At 45.0% G+C, this 19,729-nt stretch overlaps 1 protein-coding gene across 7 annotated transcripts in view; it reads right to left on the bottom strand.

The window, feature by feature from the left end:
• Positions 1-19,729, bottom strand: part of RAP1GAP2 (RAP1 GTPase activating protein 2) — a 230,349-nt gene that overhangs the window by 42,097 nt on the left and 168,523 nt on the right. For all 7 annotated transcript variants that reach the window (XR_009400375.1, XM_059379937.1, XM_059379938.1 and 4 more), the window contains 5 exons: positions 16,507-16,542; positions 11,708-11,752; positions 10,959-10,991; positions 10,355-10,567; positions 9,090-9,193 (listed from right to left, as the gene is read on the bottom strand). Coding sequence is in view for 6 of the 7 variants with exons in the window: in XM_059379937.1 (XP_059235920.1) it covers positions 9,090-9,193; positions 10,355-10,567; positions 10,959-10,991; positions 11,708-11,752; positions 16,507-16,542 (431 nt within the window). In the remaining variant the exon portion in view is untranslated. The remainder of the gene's footprint in view (positions 1-9,089; positions 9,194-10,354; positions 10,568-10,958; positions 10,992-11,707; positions 11,753-16,506; positions 16,543-19,729) is intronic.

The following is a 19,729-nucleotide window of genomic DNA, read 5'->3' as shown; positions in this document are numbered from 1 at the left end:
GTGGGAAAAGGGAATCTTGTACTTATCCCGGAGGAGGGTATACTGTTATATCTCTGCAACCGAGATGTGGGATGTGTGGAGAGTCACCTTCAAGTTCACCATGATTTGGGGGTTGTTGTGGGGATGTTTTGTGTTCTCCCAAAGAATTGGGCACAACTTCTGGAAAGACATGTGTTCTCACATGCAATTAAGCCTTCATGAAAAGAAAAATCTAATACTTGAAAATCTAGATTTAGTCAAAATATAAAGGGGATGAAAGTTGCTTTATAAAGGGATTCACCGTAAGACTCTAAATTTAGCCTGTTCCCCTGATTCCTTTAGCACATTATGAAAGTGTTGAATTTTACTGAATGCTTTTCTGCATCTGCTGAGATAGTCACATGGTTTTTAATCTGTTAACCTGGTAGATTACACTTCTGTTGAGCCATCTTTTCGTTCCATGGGTAAAACTCGCTTGCTTATGATGTATTATTTTTTCATATCCTGCTGACTTTAATTTGTTAATATTTCCTTGAGAGTTTCGTATCAATAGTGACACTGGCTTTTTGTTTTATTTTCCTTGTACTTCGCTTGTCAGGTTTTGATATCAAGGTGTTATCCCAGCCTCATAAAATTGCTGAGGAAGATTCTGAACCTTTGAATTCGTTTGTATACACCACAGGGACTTACTGTTCCTTAAAGGTTTGCTAAAACTCATCCTCGAAATCTCTCGGCTTCCTGGGGGTTTTGGCGGGGGAGTGAGGTGGGGTGGGATAGCTTTGGCTATCAATTCAGTTTATTTAATGATGAATATTTAGGTTTTCTACTCCTTATTGAGTCAATTTCGGTCATTTTTTTTTCTATATAATTATCCAACAGTGCAGTGACATAGTATGGGTTTTGGTCTTCTCTTAGGACTTAACCTGTACTTATAATCACACCCCTCCCTTCAGTGTCTTAACATGATCTGTTTGTATCTTTTCTCTGTTTTCCATAATCAGACCTTGATGGGAGTGTTCGTATTTTATTAATCTTTCCAAAGAGACAATTTTTGGCTTTGCCGTCTCCATTCCTTTTTATTGTTGCTTTCTACTTCACTAGCCTTGTTCTTTGTCTTTTATATTTCCTTCCTTTGTATTTCCTTTGGGTTTTTTTTTTTCCTGCTGTTCTTTTTCTAACTTCTTGACCTGCATGCTTACACAGTTAATCTTTCTTCTTTTTTACAAATGCATTTTAAACTATCCATCTTTCTCTCTAACTACCACTTGAACTGCATCTCACAAAATGCTGGGTGGTATTTTCACTGTCATTCATTTCTAAATATTTTGTCAGTTCTTTCGTGATTTCCTCTTTAATCTGTAAGTTATTTAAAGGGTCGCCTTCTTTTTTTTTTTTTTTTAGCTTTCTAATTGTTCTCTTCCTTCGGTAATTGTTGATTTCTCACTTAATCTTCCCAAGTTCAGAGAACATAATCTGTATGTTAATTATTTTAGATCAGTTAATGTACTACACAGGCATTTTTCATGTTCCATGTGGGTTTAAAAACAATGTATTGTTTTGTTTTGTTGAGTTCAGGAATGTATGTTACAAGATCAGATTTGTTAACTGTATTGTTCAAATCTTCTACGTATTTACAATTATCTGCTTGTTCCATTGGTGTCTGAAAGATGTTACTAACTCTCCTACTATAACTGAGGATTTGTCTATTACATTCCTATCTATTTCTGCCTGTCTGAATTCAAGACTGTCTTACTAAATACAGCTCCATGACTGTTAGATCTTCGAGGTGGACTGTTCTCTATCATCACGGGGGCCAAGCCTTGTGTGGGTCCAGTAAAGGGCATTTTTCTCCACCCAGGTAAGGAACAGATTCAGAAACAAAAAAATTAAGAGCAAGGGATTAGAAGTCAAAGTAACGCCTTCGTTCCTGATAAAAGCCGCCCATTTTAGTACACAGATGAAATGGGTCTTCTAACTAAACCCCAGGATTGTCCTTCAGGTCCCAGCTGCTACCCGGCAAGAGGCAAGCCTCCTCTGGAGGGGGTTGGCTCAGGTTGGGCCTCCAGCACAGAGGAGTGGAGGGTGTACCCTGTGGGCAGCCAATTCCAAGAGGAAAAACAGAAAGGGCTACACATGTCAAATTCTTGCTCTCTAACTGATCAGAGAAGGCAGAGAGAGTCAAGGGTGTTACACAGAAGTATTCCTTCCATACAGGAGGAAATACCAAGAGTGCGGAGAAGTATTTCCAAGCTACAAAGGAATGTACTCCCTTTACCCTTACTAATGCTTTGTTCCTGAAATTCTATTTTGTCTAATATTAATGTTGCTATACCACCTGGAAGCACTGGTTAGGATTTTCCCAGTGTATATTTTCCATTTCTATTATGTTAAACCTTTCAACATTATTTTTCTTTAGGTAGGTATCTTATAAGAAGAATAGAGCTATAAACCCTATGATCCAGTAATCGCATTACTGGGGTATTTCCCCCGCAAAAATACAAAAACACTAATTCAAAGGGATGCACCCCTATGTTTATTGTAGCAATATTGTAGCCAAATTACGGAAATAGCCCAAGTGTCCACTGATAGATGAATGTATAAAGAATCTGTGCAATGGGATGTTACTCAGCCATGATAAGGATGAAATCTTGCCATTTGCAATGACATGGTTGGAGCTAGAGAGTATAATGCTAAGTGAAATAAGCCAAAGAAAGGCAAATAACATATGATTTCACTCATATGTAGAATTTAAGAAACAAAACAAATGAGCAAAGGGAAAGAAAGAGAGAGAGAGACAAACCAAGAAACAGACACTTAACTCCAGAGAACAAACTGAATGTGAACAGAGAGGGCGTGGGGGGAAGAATGAGGGAAAATAGGTGATGGGGATTAAGGAGTGCACTTGTCATGATGAGCACTGAATAATGGAAGGAATTGTTGAATAACTATATTATATACTTGAAACTAACATTACACAGTATTCACAATACTGGGATTAAACTTAATTTTAAAAAAGAATGGCAAATGTGGGAAAAGAATATAGCTGTAAATTTAGTTCAGTTTTAGTCTCCTAGTCCAGTATATTCATATGGTAAATTAATCTATTTAAATTTATTGTGATTACTAATATATTTGGAATTAGAGCTATTATTTTATGTTTTCTGTTATTCTGTGCTTTCTTTCCTTTTTAAAACTCCTCCTTTCCTGCCCTCAGTTTAATTTTTTTAAAAATTCTCCTTATCCTTCTGCTAGTTTGAGCTGCAGATTATATGTCTATAACTTCCAATACACATTTTTATACATTTCTCTAACAAACTCTAAACTTACCTTGCTGTGTCTCTTCTGAGGAGGGAAGAGGAAATAGTAACTCAGTGAACTCTTCCCTCCCTATGGTCCTTCCTACTTCTGTCCTTCCAATCGTCCTTCCCACTTCCTAGTGAACTCTTCCCTCCCTATCATCCTTCCTACCTCCAGCAACCCTCAGATTGTTTCCTATGATTAAAAGTCTCATAGGGGGTGCCTGGGTGGTTCAGTCATTAGGTGTCTGCCTTTGGCTCAGGTCATGATCCCAGGGTCCTGGGATCGAGTCCCACATCGGGCTCCCTGCCTTGGCAGGAAGTCTGCTTCTCCCTCTCCCACTCCTTCTGCTCGTGTTCCCTCTCTCACTGTGTCTGTTTCTGTCAAATAAATAAATAAAATCTTTTTTTTTTTTTAAGTCTCTTATGGTTTGTCTCCCTCTCTGATTTTGTCTCTTTTATTTTTTTTCCTCTCTTCCCCTATGATCCTGTTTTGTTTCTTAAATTCCACATGAGATCATATGATAATTGTCTTATTTTGATGACATTTCACTTAGCCCTAGTTCCATCCACATCGTTGCAAGTCAAGCCTCTTTTTAAACACACAAAAACTAATTCTTTTTCCCTCATCAGTAATTAAATTTATCAAAACAGTTGACCTATTTCTTGCCACTTTATTTTTTTTAAGATTTCTTTATTTTGAGAGAGAGAAAGGGTATACACACACTTGAGCAATAGGAGCAGAGGGAGAAAGAATCCTAAGCAGAGGAGTTTTCCTCGCTGATCACAGAGCCTGACATGGGATTTAAGTCCATGACTCTAACCTGAGCCCCTGAGCCAAAATCAAGAGTCATACACTTAGCCAACTGTGCCACCCAGGCACCCTTGCCACTTTTTACATCTTTTCATCTGGTTTCTCTTTTCTTCTGGCTGAAGTACATCCTTTAGTAATTCTTTCAGAGATAGCCTGAAATTCTCTTGTCTGAAAACAGTTTGACTTTGTGTTTGCAGAGAGCTTCTCTGGGTATAGAATTTTAGGTTAAAGGATTCTTTCTGTTCTTCTTTCCTTTCTTTCTTTCCTCCAACATTTTAAAGACACTGTCCTATTGTCCCATAGCTGATAAGAAGTCTGCTCTCAGCCAGGTTGTCATCACTTCATAGAGGAGTGTCTTTATTCTTAGGAAGCTTTAAAAATGTTCTCTTTCCCTTAGACGTTCTAATGCTTCACTTCAATGTGTCCAGTGGTACTGCTTTGTTTTAAAATCATGCTCAGTACCACAGTGTGGTGCTTTCTTCCATTCTGAAATATTCCCAGCCATTCTTTCTTTTCTTTTTTTAAAAGATTTTATTTATGTGTTAGAGAGAGAAAGAGAGAGGTCACAAGTAGGCAGAGAGGCAGGCAGAGAGAGAGGGGGAAGCAGACTCTCTACTGAGCAGAGAGTACGATGCGGGGCTCCATCCCAGAACCCTGAGATCATGACCTGAACCGAAGGCAGAGGCTTAACCCACTGAGCCACCCAGGTGCCCCACCAGCCATTATTTCTTTAGATATCTCTTCGCCACTAATTTTCTCCTCTTCCCTCTGAGACTCTATGACAAAAGCTATCAGTCTATTATCCACACATCATCTTTCTTTTTCACGTATTTCGTCACTTTATCAGCGCTGTACTCTGACTGAATTCTTTGAGACTATGTTCCAATGCACGGATTCACGCCTTGATTCCAAACCAATTATATAAGACTAGATTTTATCCCATGTATTGAGGTTTTCAATTTTAACTGTTTTATTTCCCATAATTCCAACTGTTTTCATTTTGTACCCATGTGTATCCATTCTTGATTCATCCATTCATTCAATGTATCATAATTTATTATCCCTTTTACAGATGCTATTATCTTCTTCAGATATTAAATATATTTAAGTCATTTCAAAGTATACCATTATTTTCATTTCATTAGCAGTAAAACCAGTTCATTTGTTGATATTTTCAGCTTTTTTTTTTAAGATTGTTTATTTATTCATTTTAGAGAGAGAGTGCATGTGAGAACACCAGCAAAGGGAGAGAGAAGCCCAGGATCCTGGGATCACAACCTGAACTAAAGGCAGACACAACCAACTGAGATACCTGGGTACCCCTCAGCTGTCTTTCTTAATGTCAATTTTCCCTGGGTGTTTTGGAGCTTTCCATCCATTTTTCTCTATCCTCAGTGCAAGGCACTCTGGTCCACTTCCCATCGGAACTGGTTGCAAACACCTTATGCAACCTGATGGCCTGTCTAATCACATGATAACAGCTGACCCTTCACAGCAGCCTGTCACTTCCTGCTCCCTGCTTCTGGCCTTGCCTTCCCTCCAAGACATTCCCCTTACTCTAGCCAGTGATCATTCTACAGCGCAAATCATATCATGACATTCCCCTTTCAGGAGCTCGCCTCTGGCTCATAAAAGAAAATCTAAGTTCCTAGACATGGTCCAGATCTGACTTTGTTTTTCCTTGCCTCTCCAGCATGACCTCTCAACCTTACTTACACTTACACAGACACACACTCCACATTCAAGCTCTTATAAACTTCTTTCTGTTCTCCCATACCATCTATCTTTGGATCACCGTCACTAGACTAAAATAGTCCATGTCCATAAGAAGATGATAAATGAGAATGAGAACAGGAGTAAGAATACCTAATCCATATTGAATGTTTTCTGTAGCCAAGTAACAAGAGATGAGCTAATTCCTTATATTAGCTCCATCCCTGGACAAAGTCTGGGATGTATTAAGCCCTGATTGAATAAGACTTTATCTTCTATGAAGAGATAATAGCCCTTTTTGTTACACTGATTGCTTTTTTTGCCTCAAATTCTACTTTTTCATTTAATACCGCCAACCGTGCTACCTTTTTATATTTGCTATAATTTTTTCTCAACACTTTTCTTTGTTGAGTTACTTTCTTTAGTAAACTGAGTTACTTTCTTCAAGAAAATACAGATACATTGATTGATTGATTAGTGGGGTGAGGGGAGGATGAAGGGATGACTCAAACTGAGAATCTTTGCTATTTAATAGTGGAATTTCCCTCATTTATATTTATTATACATCACATGTACTCAGATTTCCATTTTATTTATTTATGGTTCTTTATTTCCTATCTTTTTATATACATTAATGTTTTCTTTATCTTCCTTTATTTTGGAAGGTTTTCATTCTACCAGTGATTCTATATCCATGGAATACTACATTTTCATCAAAATATGTTCAGCTTTTAGTTCTCTTTTACTGATTTTGTCTGATACTAGGTGAGTCATTTTGATCTGCAGAGTTAAATCTTCAATCAGCTTAAGAACATCAATTATCCACATGTTTAATTCCTGCTCACTGTCCTCCCTATTCAGTACAATTTTGCTCATCATTTTAGAGTTGTGTTTTCCTCTGAATTATGTGAAAGCCTCTCAAACTTGCTCTCAATATTACTAACTGGGTTTCCCACAAACTAGACTCTGCTCTTTAGTGCTTCTAAAACCATTTAAAATTCTTTTGACCACTTTCAGTTTTCTTATATTCTTTCCTTAATTTAACCAGCAATTTTTCATCTCATTCTGCTGTCCTATTTTATCTTTTGTCTTTTCTTTCATACAGGTTTTTTTTTTTTTTTTTTTTTTGGAAGTTTGCTGGAAATACAAAGTTAACAGACATCTAAATTTTACTTGGCTTTCTGTAGTAAATCCTTCTTAAAATTTGGTCATTTCCCTACCTTCTAAATACTAGGTTATGCTTTTTTTGATGCAGAATCTTTTCTTTCAGTAACCAGTGAGGGCTTTTTTCCCTACTTCTTCTTTATATCCAAGCTTGAAAAAGAAGAAATCTTTGTTGACGATTGAATGTTACCATTTCCAGTAGTGGATAAACTCCTCTTGGCTACTCTCATAGCACACACAGAGGCTGTCAGAATACTCTTCTCGGATTTTAAGCTGGAGAGCTGGTTCTCTTAAAGCACCAGTTAAATAATCTAGAAGACTACAGGGAACAAGGAAGATGCTGGGACAAGAGTCGCTGCCAGCGAGGGAGTTTCACCTCTGTATAATTTCTTCTTTGTGTCTGGTAAAGCTTCTAAAGCTGTGGGGCCAATTTTTTAATGTCTGGTTTTCAGTCTGGCCTGGCCATCACCCCAAGTACATGATATGATTGTCCAACTTCCTAGCTGGTGTATGGCTTCTCCCTGCCACCCTACTCACTGGTTTTCTATTTCAAAAAGCCACACTTGAGTTTGCCCTTGGGCTCCCCAGGGGATCGATTTTAAATGCTGTTGACCCAAAACAAAAAAGTGGCTCCATGTGGAAAGAGTCCTGACTCCCCCAGAATCTCCAATTTCATATACTCCCATACTACACTGCTATCTAAGGAAGGTGAGCTGGATTTTAGCTCTCAATGTTGTCCACATTATAGTCCTAACTGCCCCATAAATTATTTCTTAAAATATTCAAAGTGTGTGTTGTGTTCCTGACATCTTTCTCTAATTTTCAGTTCTGAAGCAGCATTTCAGATAGGATATAATATTAGAAAAAAGGAGTTAGATCCTTGTGTTCGATTGTCATCTTACTCAGAAATCTGATTTTTACTAAGAAAAGAAATGATTGTCTTTACAGAGATTCACCTAGCTCGAAATCCTATTTGGAGATGGGGATCCACATATCACTCCCTCAAAAAAATTTGCTCTAACAATTTAGTTACTACCCTCTCCTTGCCTTGCAAATATGATTTTGCTAGCCAAGTAAACCTCAGTAAAGAAAACTGTTTCCTTTCTTAATAAAAAACCAAGATTGGACAGGTGCTGACAACATCCTTGTACCATACACACGCACGCACATGCACGCACACATGCACACACACACACACACACACACACACACCCCTCCCCCACAGCACAGATATGTGCCCCCGCTCCCTCCTGTATTTTATCTCAAAATCTGGGCAGAAAAAAAATGTTATTGCTTTTTCCAAACACCATCAAGAACTTCCAATTAGATTCAACAACTATAGACTGGGAGCTTAACAGGTTCATAGCACTTCGCTGAGCACTAACACGTGGCCTCCCAGGCTTTTCCACCAGCCCACCAGGGACAGAGATAAATAAGATACAGCCTCTCTGTGTTCCCACAGCATCCTGTGCCTATCACTAAAATAATACCTGTGACACATACTAAAATCCTGTTTTTTCTCTCCCATTAGACCAGAAGCCTTTAGAAAACAGACCTCCACTCAGTCATCATTGCATTCCCAGCCCTCATGACGCTTCCTGGTGCAAAGGAGGTTTTACAAAACATGTTAGTGGAACAAAACGGACATCAGGTCTCACTCCTGCCTTGAACCAAGAGAGGTACCCTGGCTTAGCTATAAAAAGGTGCTCCCGTTGGGAACACTTTTCCATCCCGAGGAGCCCAGCACACACAGAGAAGCTTCGGGATGTATCTTCATGATGGGACGCGCACCACAAGCAGTGTTCTGGCAAACCCTCTCCCAGGACGACTTGGAATGATCCAGTTCAAGTTTCTCTTCCCAACTCCTTCAGAGCCAAGGTCCCCACAAGACAGAAAGGCAGGTGGGGATTGGCCTAGGTGACCTTGAGACTAGGATACCCCTCTGATTCCCACAATCCACTGGCTGACAGAAACACCTGGTCTCTTGGCCTGGCAGCCAGAACAGAGCCCCGGGACTCCAGTCAGTCGGCTCCCCGCCAGCACACCCAGACCAGACTGGTCAGACGGGTATTTCTGGGTCCCTGCCACTAGAGGCGTGGCTTCCAAAGGCACAGCAGCCCCACCTGAGAATGACCCGAAGGTACTCGATGCCCTCCGCCTCCTCACACTTGATGGACAGGAGCAAGTTCCCCAAACTGCTGCCAGTACAGTAAAAGTTTAGGTGATCCTAGAAACAGAAACCAGGTGTTAGTAGGCAGGAGGGGACCTTCCAGACATGGCCCCCCAAATCCCCTCCTTCCCCAAGAGCAAGAAGCCCCATAGCAGCGAGGAGGAAAGACAAGGATGCTTCTGCTACGGCTGCTGCTGAGGAGGAAGAAGAGGGGGGAAGGAGGACAAGGAGGAAGAGATCACAGGGATAGATTCCAATAGTCATTGGGGTGCACCAGGCAAAGGACTAAGGACTTAAGGCACATTGATTCCTTTAATCTTAACCACAACTTTATGGGGGAGATGACATCCTCATTCCCATTTCACAGAGAAATAAGCCAGTTAAGTAACTGCCCAGGGTCACATAACCAGGAAGGGACAGACCCAGCACTCAAGTCCACCTTGAACGCTGATACTCAAACTCTTCTCCAAGGACCCCACATATCCACCTCCTTGCTCCCAGGGGGCAGCTCTCACTGATTCAGACCATTTGCAGGAATAAAGCTAGGAGGCCTCCGGCTCCTCCACCCATGAGGAGCTAGGAGGTCCTCTGGACAGCAGGTCTCTCTCAGGCTCAGGGAGCCCACCGCAGACCTGCCATATCAGCGTGGGGCCCTGGAATCTGAATTGGACCATGCAGATGAGACTCTGCGAAACTGCCTCAGGCTAGAGACTTCCAGAACCTGCCCTCGGGAACCAGGCAAGTCTGAAGAGCAGAATGTATTTGGAGAAATGCGACTGTCACTTATAAGCACTCAAGAGGCTCACACTGCATCATCCAGAACAAGTGCCCTGGGGACTGCTGGAGTGAGGACAGGGGAGACTGGACTACTTAGATGGAGACAAAGACTTCCAAGGTGTAAGAACACATTTTCTCCTTCACCCTCCTTCACCGCCCCCCCAACACTATCCATCCCATCACCTCCAAGAACATCTGCTGGGAGCGGTACCTCCAAGGACCCATCTCTCTGAGCCCTCCTGACTTCTGCACACCCCTCCCCCAACCCAGGAGTAGCACTAATCAGACTTTCCCAGGATAGCAGGAAGCGGCAGGCAGGGCCTAGGGAGGGGGAAGGCCAAGGAAGGAGGAGAGACAGAGACAGGGATGCTAGAGGAGGCCAGGCCAGGCAGGTTTCCCTCCCCACCCTCAGATGCTTTGGTGTGGGGCCCTCAGCCTCACCTTCCCCAGGAAGTGCCTGCGGTAGGCCCTGGCTTCGCCCCTGCACTCGAGCTTATAGCCAAATGTGCTGGGGCTGAGACTGTCCTCTTCCTCCTCCTCACAGATGCTGCTGCCAAGGGAGGTCGGCGTCCCCACGTTCTCTGGGTCCTCGATCCAATAGCCCCCAAACTGGGGCAGGACAATCAAGGGGTACGGGCCTCCCTTCTCCACAACCTGGGGCAGAGAGAAGGTCTTACACTAAGGCCTGCCCTGGCTTTACAGGGGGAAGGGACAGGAGGATTGCAGGTGGTATATACCCCCCACCTTTGAACTGCTCCAAGGTGAAGTCCCCTGTATTTGAGGCCAGACATAGTAACACAAACTCCAAATTTAAGCCCAACAACATCTGCCAGCTTCACCGACGCTGGACCAGAGTTACAAGGCTTCGAGCAGCACCCCCGTCTGAACACAACAAAACTGAGGCCATAGAGCTACAGTCTCAGGCCTGAGGTCCTCTCCCACGTCGGGTGGAGCAGGGCCATTAGCACCACCAGCTCACCCAGCCCTACCCCAGAGATGAGACCCAGGGCAGGCTACAGCTACGGGACGGCCAGGGGGCTCCTACCTCATCAATGCTGGGGTACGGAATGTAGTCATCCTGCAAGACAAATCAGACAAGGCTACCATTAGCCCCAGCAGCGCCTGTGAAGTTTGAGTGTTACTTCATTCCCCTCTCCCAGATCAGGGGGTTGAGGGTGCCTGGCAGGCTACACCAGAGCTTTGAGAGCATCAAAGAGAATAACACCAGATCAACAACAGCAGAGAGGCTCTGGGACCTGGCCTCCCTTGATGCTTCCCCAGACTGACAGAACGCAAACCTGCCTAGCTAGACACTTGGTACATAAAGGCTGTGAATTTCACACCTTTCCTGACATCAGCTTCACCCCTTAGGAAGCTTTAACAGGAAGACGAACCCTGATCCCTTCAGGCAAGGGAGCTGACCTCCAAGTGTTGAGATGCCCAGCCCCAACCCCGGGCCTCAGGATAGGAAACTGAAGCTGAGAGCTGCTGGAGCCCAAAGCCTGATGCCCTGAAATGCCATGTGCAGTTCGTTTGCAGAAGCAGGTACAGAAGGGCTGGGCTGAGACACAGGCATTAGGTCTCACCCAAGGCTTCCACCCCAGGCCACTCTAAGGCTGCCCTGAAGGCATCAAGCCAGAGCCTTCCTACTGCCCACTGTGCACCCACGGACACGGGCACACCCACTTAAAGAGCTCTTGGTGAAAGGCAGATGGCAGCCTACAGACCCCAGCATGCCAGCCATCCCCCTGCCGGGCCCACCAGGCTCCCTCGCACCTCATCCACACAGCCCACCTTGTTCTTCTGGGGGCCCGGCTTCTGCTCTTCAAGCTTGATCCCCTGTGGAAACAAGGAAAAGAGGATCCATGGGAAGGAAAAGGTCATAAAACAGGGGCCAAATGGAGGGTTCCCTTGGGATTCTCAAGGACCTGCCTTGATAGGGTTGGTAATAACAGTGACAGCGGATATGTGCTAGGTGCTTACACATTACGCGCCTTATCACACTCAGTCCTCACGGCAGCTCCTAGTAAGGCAGGAGGAGAGGAAGGGAAGAGCCCAGACTCAAGCGAGATCACCAGGGTTCAAGTCCCAATACTGCCACTTACAATCCTGGGCAAGTCCCAAACCTCTGTGGCTCAGTGTTCCCATCTGCAAAATGGGAATGGTAGTAGCAGCTACTGCTGGAATCAAGATTAAACACTGAGGATGTGTTCAGCCCTTGAAAGAGTGACTGGTTTTGCTTTGGTCATTATCACTAGGCAGAAGTATCATCCTGCCACTCAAATCTCTCTCTACCAGGCCCTTAGAACCAGGAGGTGAGGGGAAAGGATGGGAACCCATGTCTGAATGGTGTTGAAGCCAGCACTCTGGACCCACTGCCTCCACAGCTCCTCTCCCTCACGGGGGTGAAAACTCACAGGTGACAGGTGGGGGGGGCCTGGGGCTCATTCGCTTCCGGGAAGCAGTGCCTTGGCCAGCGTTCCTATGGTCAAGGTCTGACTTAACTGGGTTTTTTTCAAGAGGGGAGCACATGAGCAGATTAAATATGTGAATACATTAAGTAAAACTGAATAAATTAAATAAGGGTATGAAGTGGTGGGACAACTAGGAGAGAAAACCACCCTAATCATAACATGGGGGTTTTAAGCTTTCTCAGCAACTTCCCACTGTTGTCTCCTTTGAAGCCCTTGGCACCTTTATACCAAAGGGAAACTGAGGCACAGGGAGCAGACTGCTTCTGAGCTTGCACAGCTAGTGACTAATGGATTTGAAACCAGGCTGTCCGTCCGAGTGCACTATCCTATCCCACAGGCCCTTGAGCCCAGGGCTCCTGCTCACTGACTGGATTTAGACTTAAGCGTCTCCGGACTTCTCCAGGCTGAGTCACTCTGCAGCATTGCTCAGGAGGGCGTGGGAGGACCCCTCCCACTGGACAGGTGCTCCTCTCCCCACACGGGGAGACAACCACCTGGGTGGCCCAGCAGACCCTGTCCAGGGAAGCAAACTGTGCAGATGGGGAAGGGGGTGATGTCAGGAGTTTGTTTTGTTTGTCCTGCATTAGTCACCCATACCTGGGAACAGTGCCTGGGCAGGAAAGCAAACCTCCTCCCTTCCCCTTCCCTCCCTGACAACAGAGCCACGCCCAGCTCTGGGCCCTCTCCCCTCTGTGGGTCTGCCTTTGCAATCAGCATTGTCATCATCCCCCTTTTTTCCTACCATGAAGAAACTGAGGACCAGAGAGCTAAAGCCACTTGACCAAGTACACTCAGCTAGACAGTGTTAGGGTTAAAACTCGGAACCCAGGACCAAATGGACCCAAAGCTTGTCTACTTAGTCCACGTTGCTTCATAGGGATTGTGCCCTCTTCCAATTCCTCCCCTCTCAGATAGGGGGTCAGGAGCCCCAGATCTGAGTTTCAGCTTACCATGACTCACAGAGCACTTGACGGCTCTGAGACTCAGTGTCCACAGCCACAGCCTGGGAAGTGGTGGCACCCACACCCAAGCACGGGATCTGGCCACACCATGCCACCTGCTTCACTCCCAGTATTTCCCCATATGTGAGGTTTTGTCCATACAGAGGAGCTGGAACTGTGGACCTCTTGGAGGCCAGGGAAGTTCTTCAGTCCCTGGCCGTCTCAACAGAGATGGAATAGGCAGACCTTTGAAGGTACGCTGCCACAAACATATAAAGGGAGCCTAGACGTCATACTACCGCCCTCAAGAGGGTCTCAATCTGGTTGAGAAGTCAAGCCCAGCAGTGTAGTAACAGAAGCAATGGAGGCCAGTTAAGTGAGGCTGAATTATGTGCTCAAACAGAGAGCTCTTTGTGGGGGGGGCTGGGGTCTCCAGATGGGGGTGAGGGACTGGTGGGTTGTGGGAACAAATGAAGAGAAAGCCAGGAAAGCCGCAAATCCCCTGCCAGCTTCCCCAGAAAGCTGGGATTTCAAGAGCTCAGGGTGAAAATCCCCGCTTTACTCTGAGGCAGCTGAGCACGTAATTACACGCTAGCTCCCACCACTCACTGTCAAATCGCATGCCAATCCTCTTTCCATAACCTGACCAAGGTCCCTAAATGTCTATAAAGTTAGTGTGCAGTCCACACACTGCTGGGCCCAGAGGAGGCTCTTAGTCACTTGTTCGTGACAGTGGCACAACAGTTAGCAGGATTTTTCCCTCCAATGGTTTCTGAACTTCCCCAGGGCTAGGGAGACCTGGCTTCCCTGTGCACACCTCAGGAGCTCCCCCTGCACCTCAGGACCCTATCTGCCTCTCCTCTTGTGCCTCCAGACCATTGCCACAGAGCCTGCCTTCCTTCCTTGAGCTGGTACCATCTACTTAGGGCAAACAGCTTCATAATGGCTAAGATTTCTGGCTCGGAAACTGCTTGCTACCCACAAGCGCTTGAGTGCTTTAAGCAAGACCTCTGTGCCTCAGTTTTCTTACCTGTGAAGAGGGGACATTGGTGATAATAGAGCTGCTTCCTATGGGTTTCACCAGGAAGAAAGGGGCTAACACTTGTCAGAGTCTGAGCTGAGAAAAGTGCTTAAAATACATGTGCTAGAGACGCCTGGGTGGCTCAATCGGTGAAGCGTCTGTCTTCAGCTCAGGTCATGATCCCAGGATCCTGGGATCAAGTCCCTCACTGGGGTGAGAGGGGGATTCCTTGCTCAGCAGGGAGCTTTCTTCTCCCTCTCCCTCTGCCTCTGCCTGCCGCTCTCCTGTTTATGTTTGCTCACTCTCTCTCTCTCTCTGATAAATAAATAAATAAAATCTTAAAAAAAAAGAAAAAATACATGTGCTGTTGGGGCACCTGGCTGGCTCAGTCAGTTAAGCATCTAACTCTTGATTTCGGCTCAGGTCATGATCTCAGGACCATGGGATCAAGCCCTGCCCTGGGCTCCACGCTCAACACACAGTCTGCTCTCGGTATTCTCTCTTTCTCTCCTGCTTCTGCCCCTCCCCATCCTTTCACTCCCACTAAATAAACAAAATCTTAAAAAAAAAAAAAATACATGTGCTCTTGTCCACATCATCTTCTCATCCTTCCCACTTACATCAGTTAAACCTTCCGGATGCGCCGCCCCACCCCCATACTCCCCACGGCAGCAGTTCTTACCTAGGAGCCCTGGCCCCTTGGTGAGGGGTGATTAGAAAGGCTCCCAAATCCATTTTGAACACTGATTTTTCTGCAGTGCCTAGCAAGTACTGACATATATTATTTTATCCCAACAACTCTGTAAGTGGGTATTTAATCATTATTTATAGGGGCTGTGGCATAATTTGTAATAATAAATATTTTGGTCTTCACCCCATCCCTGGCAGAGAGTTCCTAAAACCTGTTGAATTTCCTAAGCGATGAGAGCAATGGGAGCGTTTGGAAGCATCTTTTGTTATAATCCTTCATCTTTTGTACTTGGTTCCTGAAACAGCTCCAGGGCCATAAAGGTGAAAGCTCCAAGGTTATTCCTTGTTAAAGAGGTACCTTCTGGGACACGGTTGAGGACAAGCTGGATGCCCAGGGAACCAACCACTATTAGAGGGTTGGAACGTGCAGTCCCACCCCTCCAACCTCCCAGGAGTTTGAACCAATCATGCCTAAGTACTGAAGCCTCCATAAAAAACCAAATGATAGGCTCGGAGAGCTTGAGTTGGTGAGTGCATGGCGGTGCAGGGAGACAGGTGCATCCTGAGGTCAGGGAAGCTCTTCCCCTCCCCCCACACACCTGGCTCCCTGCAACTCTTCCATCTGGCTGTTCCTGAATCATATCCCTTTATAGTAAATTGATAATCCAGTAAGTAAACTGTTCTGAGTTCTGTGAGCCACTCTAGCAAACTAACTGAACCTGAGCAGGGGGTCAGGGGAACCTCAAATCTATAGCCTGTTGGTCAGAAACAAAGGTGATAACGGACTAATGACTGGCATCAAAAGTGGTAAGGAGGCGACCTGTGGGGCAGAGCCCTTGCCCTGTGGGATCGGAAGTGTTCTCTGGGTAGACAGGGTCAGAATGGAGTTGACTGTAGGACAGCCAGCTGGTGTCACAGAATTGCTTGGTGGGGGAAAAACCACCACACATTTGGTGTCAGAGGGAGGTGAAAATAGTGCTGTGAGTAGACAGAAAACAGGAGCCAGAGGCTCAGAAAAGGGAAGGAACTTGTGCTAGCGAGTGTTAGGTGTGGGTTTGACCTCTAGTGGGTCTCTCCCACTCCAGTCTGCCTCCCAGATACAAGATGACCTCCCCTAAGAAAGGGCTTTCTTTTTCAGACTTTCTTTCCCACCCATTTCAGGAACAATAGACCATTTTAAGCCCTCCCCACATCTGTGGGGGTATACCCACATCTGCTCTGTTGGAGGGGTTCTGCTTTCTGTCTTCTCCCCATCTTCAGGCAGGAGCCTTCCCAGAATCCTCAGTGCCACTCAACACAAAAAATGGCCTGAGGTAGTCCCAGCAATGAGGCTGGCAGTTCACTCTTCTCTGCCCCACCCTCCAAGGCTCCCATGTTCTACCTGGTTTTGTTGCCTGCACGGTCACTGCAGCACGCCCACCCCCACCCCCACCCAGGGCTTGGCCTCCCCACTTTGGGGATGCTCACCTGCATTTTCTCCAGCATCTCGAAGAACTCCGCGGACTGAAAGACACAAAGAGGTTACATCAGCTTGGAGGTCTGCTGAGAAAACCTCCTCACCAATTTTCTGCAGGCCTAGCCCAGGGCTTCCCTGGAGACAAGAGTCATTTGAATTGAGACAGAAGGTAATTTGATTTTGCCTTTGCAGGGCTGGCGGGCCAGAACACCCCCTAACAAAAGAAAAAATTACATGCACCCAAGTTGGCAAATGGCCCTGGGGAGAGCATGCACTCAGTCTCTGTCAAGAGAGAGGGGCCTGTGGGGCCCCAGGGAAAAGTCAAGTTCCCTAAAACACCTGTCAGCCCTTGGATTCAGTCTCCGGGAAGAGTCCTGTTTAGGATATTTTTCAGCCCAACGGTGGGGCTAAGGTGTCCAACACAAGTAGTTTCCCAAACTTTTGTGGCCACATGGCCCTCCTATCTCCAAACTCACTTAGAACTCCAACATATAAAACCATGCCAGAGCAGCCATGGGGCTTGAGCTCCTGTGGTGCCGGTCCCAGTCCCCTGTCCCCAAGGCAGCTCTTTGGGACCCTAGAGGTTGTGAGCAAAGCCTGGAAACCACTGAAGTGGAGCCTCCAGGGACTTGGACAGATTATTCGAAAAATCTCGAACTATGGAAGTCCAAACGTTTAACCTACTTTGGCACCCTCCTTGTAAACTCCAGGTAAATGCAAACAGCAGAAAAAGGAAATGGAACAGAGGGGTGAGGGCCAGAAGCTCTACCCTAACAAAACCCACGCAGAGATCTCTCAGCAGTTTCCCCACTTCCCCTTCCATAAAAATAGCTACACTTTCTTGCCTTAACATCACTGCCCACATCTGGGCCCTGGCAAGCCATGAGTTAATGAGCACCCAGAACACAGTCCTCAGATGAATAGGAAAGGAAAGAAAGCAGTGATGATGAAAAATAAGGAGGTCCTTGTCACTTCATGTGGAGGGAGAGCGTCCCTCCCTTCCTCTGCAGTCAGCAATGGGCCAGAATTACCTGGAGACCCCTGCCCACAGAATTCCCAGAGAAAGCCACCATGGGAAGGATCTTTGTGGAGTCTCCTGGCTTCAAATGAGCTCCCCTCAGGCCACAGTTGGGCTTTTGGAGGCAACAGTCTCTGACCCCCAGCAGTTTGGGCCCCAGAGTCTGGAAACCCCCTGTGGGAATGTACAGTGTGGAAGACAAGCTTCAGGCCCCCACATCAAGCATCCTTGACCAGAAGCAGCCAAGAAACACACGACTCCTGAACCTATCCTTCCCATTGGCTCTGTGCACCCTTACCAACTCCAGTCTCCAGGAGACCAAGATTCCTAGACAGAAAGAATTTATACAAATCAATAGGGCTAGAAAGATGAGCAGGAAGAGGACAAAAGGGCAGAGACAATCAACAATCAACACGCAGACATCTGACCCAGTGATTCCGCTTCTAGGGATCTGTGCTAATAAGCACGCTCCATGTGAGCACAAGGATGGACGTTCCCTGCAGCAGCGTTTCGTTACAGTGAGCTACATTCGGATAGTATGAACAACTGGATCCCATTAAATTAAATGGCTTGGATGAAATGGACAATTTCTAGCAACACACAAACTACCAACACTGACTCTAAGAAATGGAAAATCTAAAAAAATCTATAATAAATAAAGAAACTGAATTAGTAATCAAGAAGCTACACAAGGAAAAGCCCAGGTCCAGATGGCTTCAGCTGTGAATTCTGCCATTAAAGAAGAATTAATACTAGTTCCTCAGAAACTACAGGAGTGCCTGGGTGGCTCAATGGGTTAAGCCTCTGCCTTCGGCTCAGGTCATGATCTCAGGGTCCTGGGATCAAGCCCCGCATCACATCATCGGGCTCTCTGCTCAGCAGAGAGCCTGCTTCCTCCTCTCTCTCTGCCTGCCTCTCTGCCTACCTGCGCTCTCTCTCTCTCTGTCAAATAAATAAATAAAATATTTTTTTTTTTAAATCTTAAAATAGGAGAGGGAACACTTCCCAACTTATTATAGGAGGCTAGCATTACCCCAACAACAAAACCAAAGACATCATAAGAAAACTACAGACCTACATAGCTTATGAATATAGACACAAAAATACTCAAAAACACCAGCAAACCAAATTCAACAATGTATAAAAACAATTACACATTGTGACCTGGTGAGATTTATTACAGTAAAGTTGGTTTATCCAAAAATCCATGCCTATAATACACCAGACAAATAGAATAAAAACAAAAACCATATGTCAGTTCAACAGACATAAAGAAAGCATCTTACAAAACTCCAAACCCTTTCTTGATTAGAAATCGGGGGGAGGGGGGAAACTAGATAGACAGGAAGTCCCTCAACATGAAAAAGGGCAGCTACAAAAAACCACATGTAATAATATTCTTAATAATGGAAAACTAGGGCTGCCTGGTAGCTCAGTGGGTTAAGCCTCTGCCTTCAGCTCAGGTCATGATCTCTGGGTCCTGGGATTGAGCCCCGCATTGGGCTCTCTGCTCAGTGGGGAGCCTGCTTTCCTCTCTCTCTGCCTGCCTCTCTGCCTACTTGTGATCTCTCTTTCTGCCAAATTAATAAATAAAATCTTTTTAAAAAAAAATAATGGAAAACTAGATACTTTGTCCACAAAATAAGGAATAGAACTAACTACTGTCATCATTTCTATTTATCACTGTGCTAGATGTTCTAGCCAGAACAGTAAGGAAAAAGAAAAAGAAAAAAAAACTATTATAAAAGGCTTCAAACTGGAAAGAAAGAAGCAAAACTATCTCCATTCACAGATGACATGATCATGTATATAGAAAATACTAAAGGGGCGCCTGGTTGGCTCAGTCAGTGACTCTTGATTTTGGCTCAGATCATGATCTCAGGGTCAGGAGATCAAGGATCTCCTGTGTGATCTCAGCACAGTGTCTGCTTGAGATTCTCTCCCTGTCCCCACCCCCTACCTGCAATCTCTAAATTAATTAATTAACTAAATTTTTTTAAAAGAAAATACTAAGGAATTCACTAAGAAAACTATTGAAACTAATATAATAAATGAGTTCAGTAAACAACCTAACTGTAAGAGCTAAAATTTAAGAACTCTTAGAAGAAAACACAGGAGTAAGTCTTTATGATGTTGCATTTGGCAATGGATTCTTAGAGAACACCCAATGTATAAGGACCACCAGCAAAAAAAAAAAAAAAAAAAAAAAAAAAAAA

This window comes from Mustela nigripes, chromosome 16 (genome assembly GCF_022355385.1).
Source record: "Mustela nigripes isolate SB6536 chromosome 16, MUSNIG.SB6536, whole genome shotgun sequence".
NCBI lineage: Eukaryota > Metazoa > Chordata > Mammalia > Carnivora > Mustelidae > Mustela > Mustela nigripes.
The sequence above is the reverse complement of the archived record's forward strand: the minus strand, read 5'-3'. Positions and strand labels throughout refer to the sequence as shown.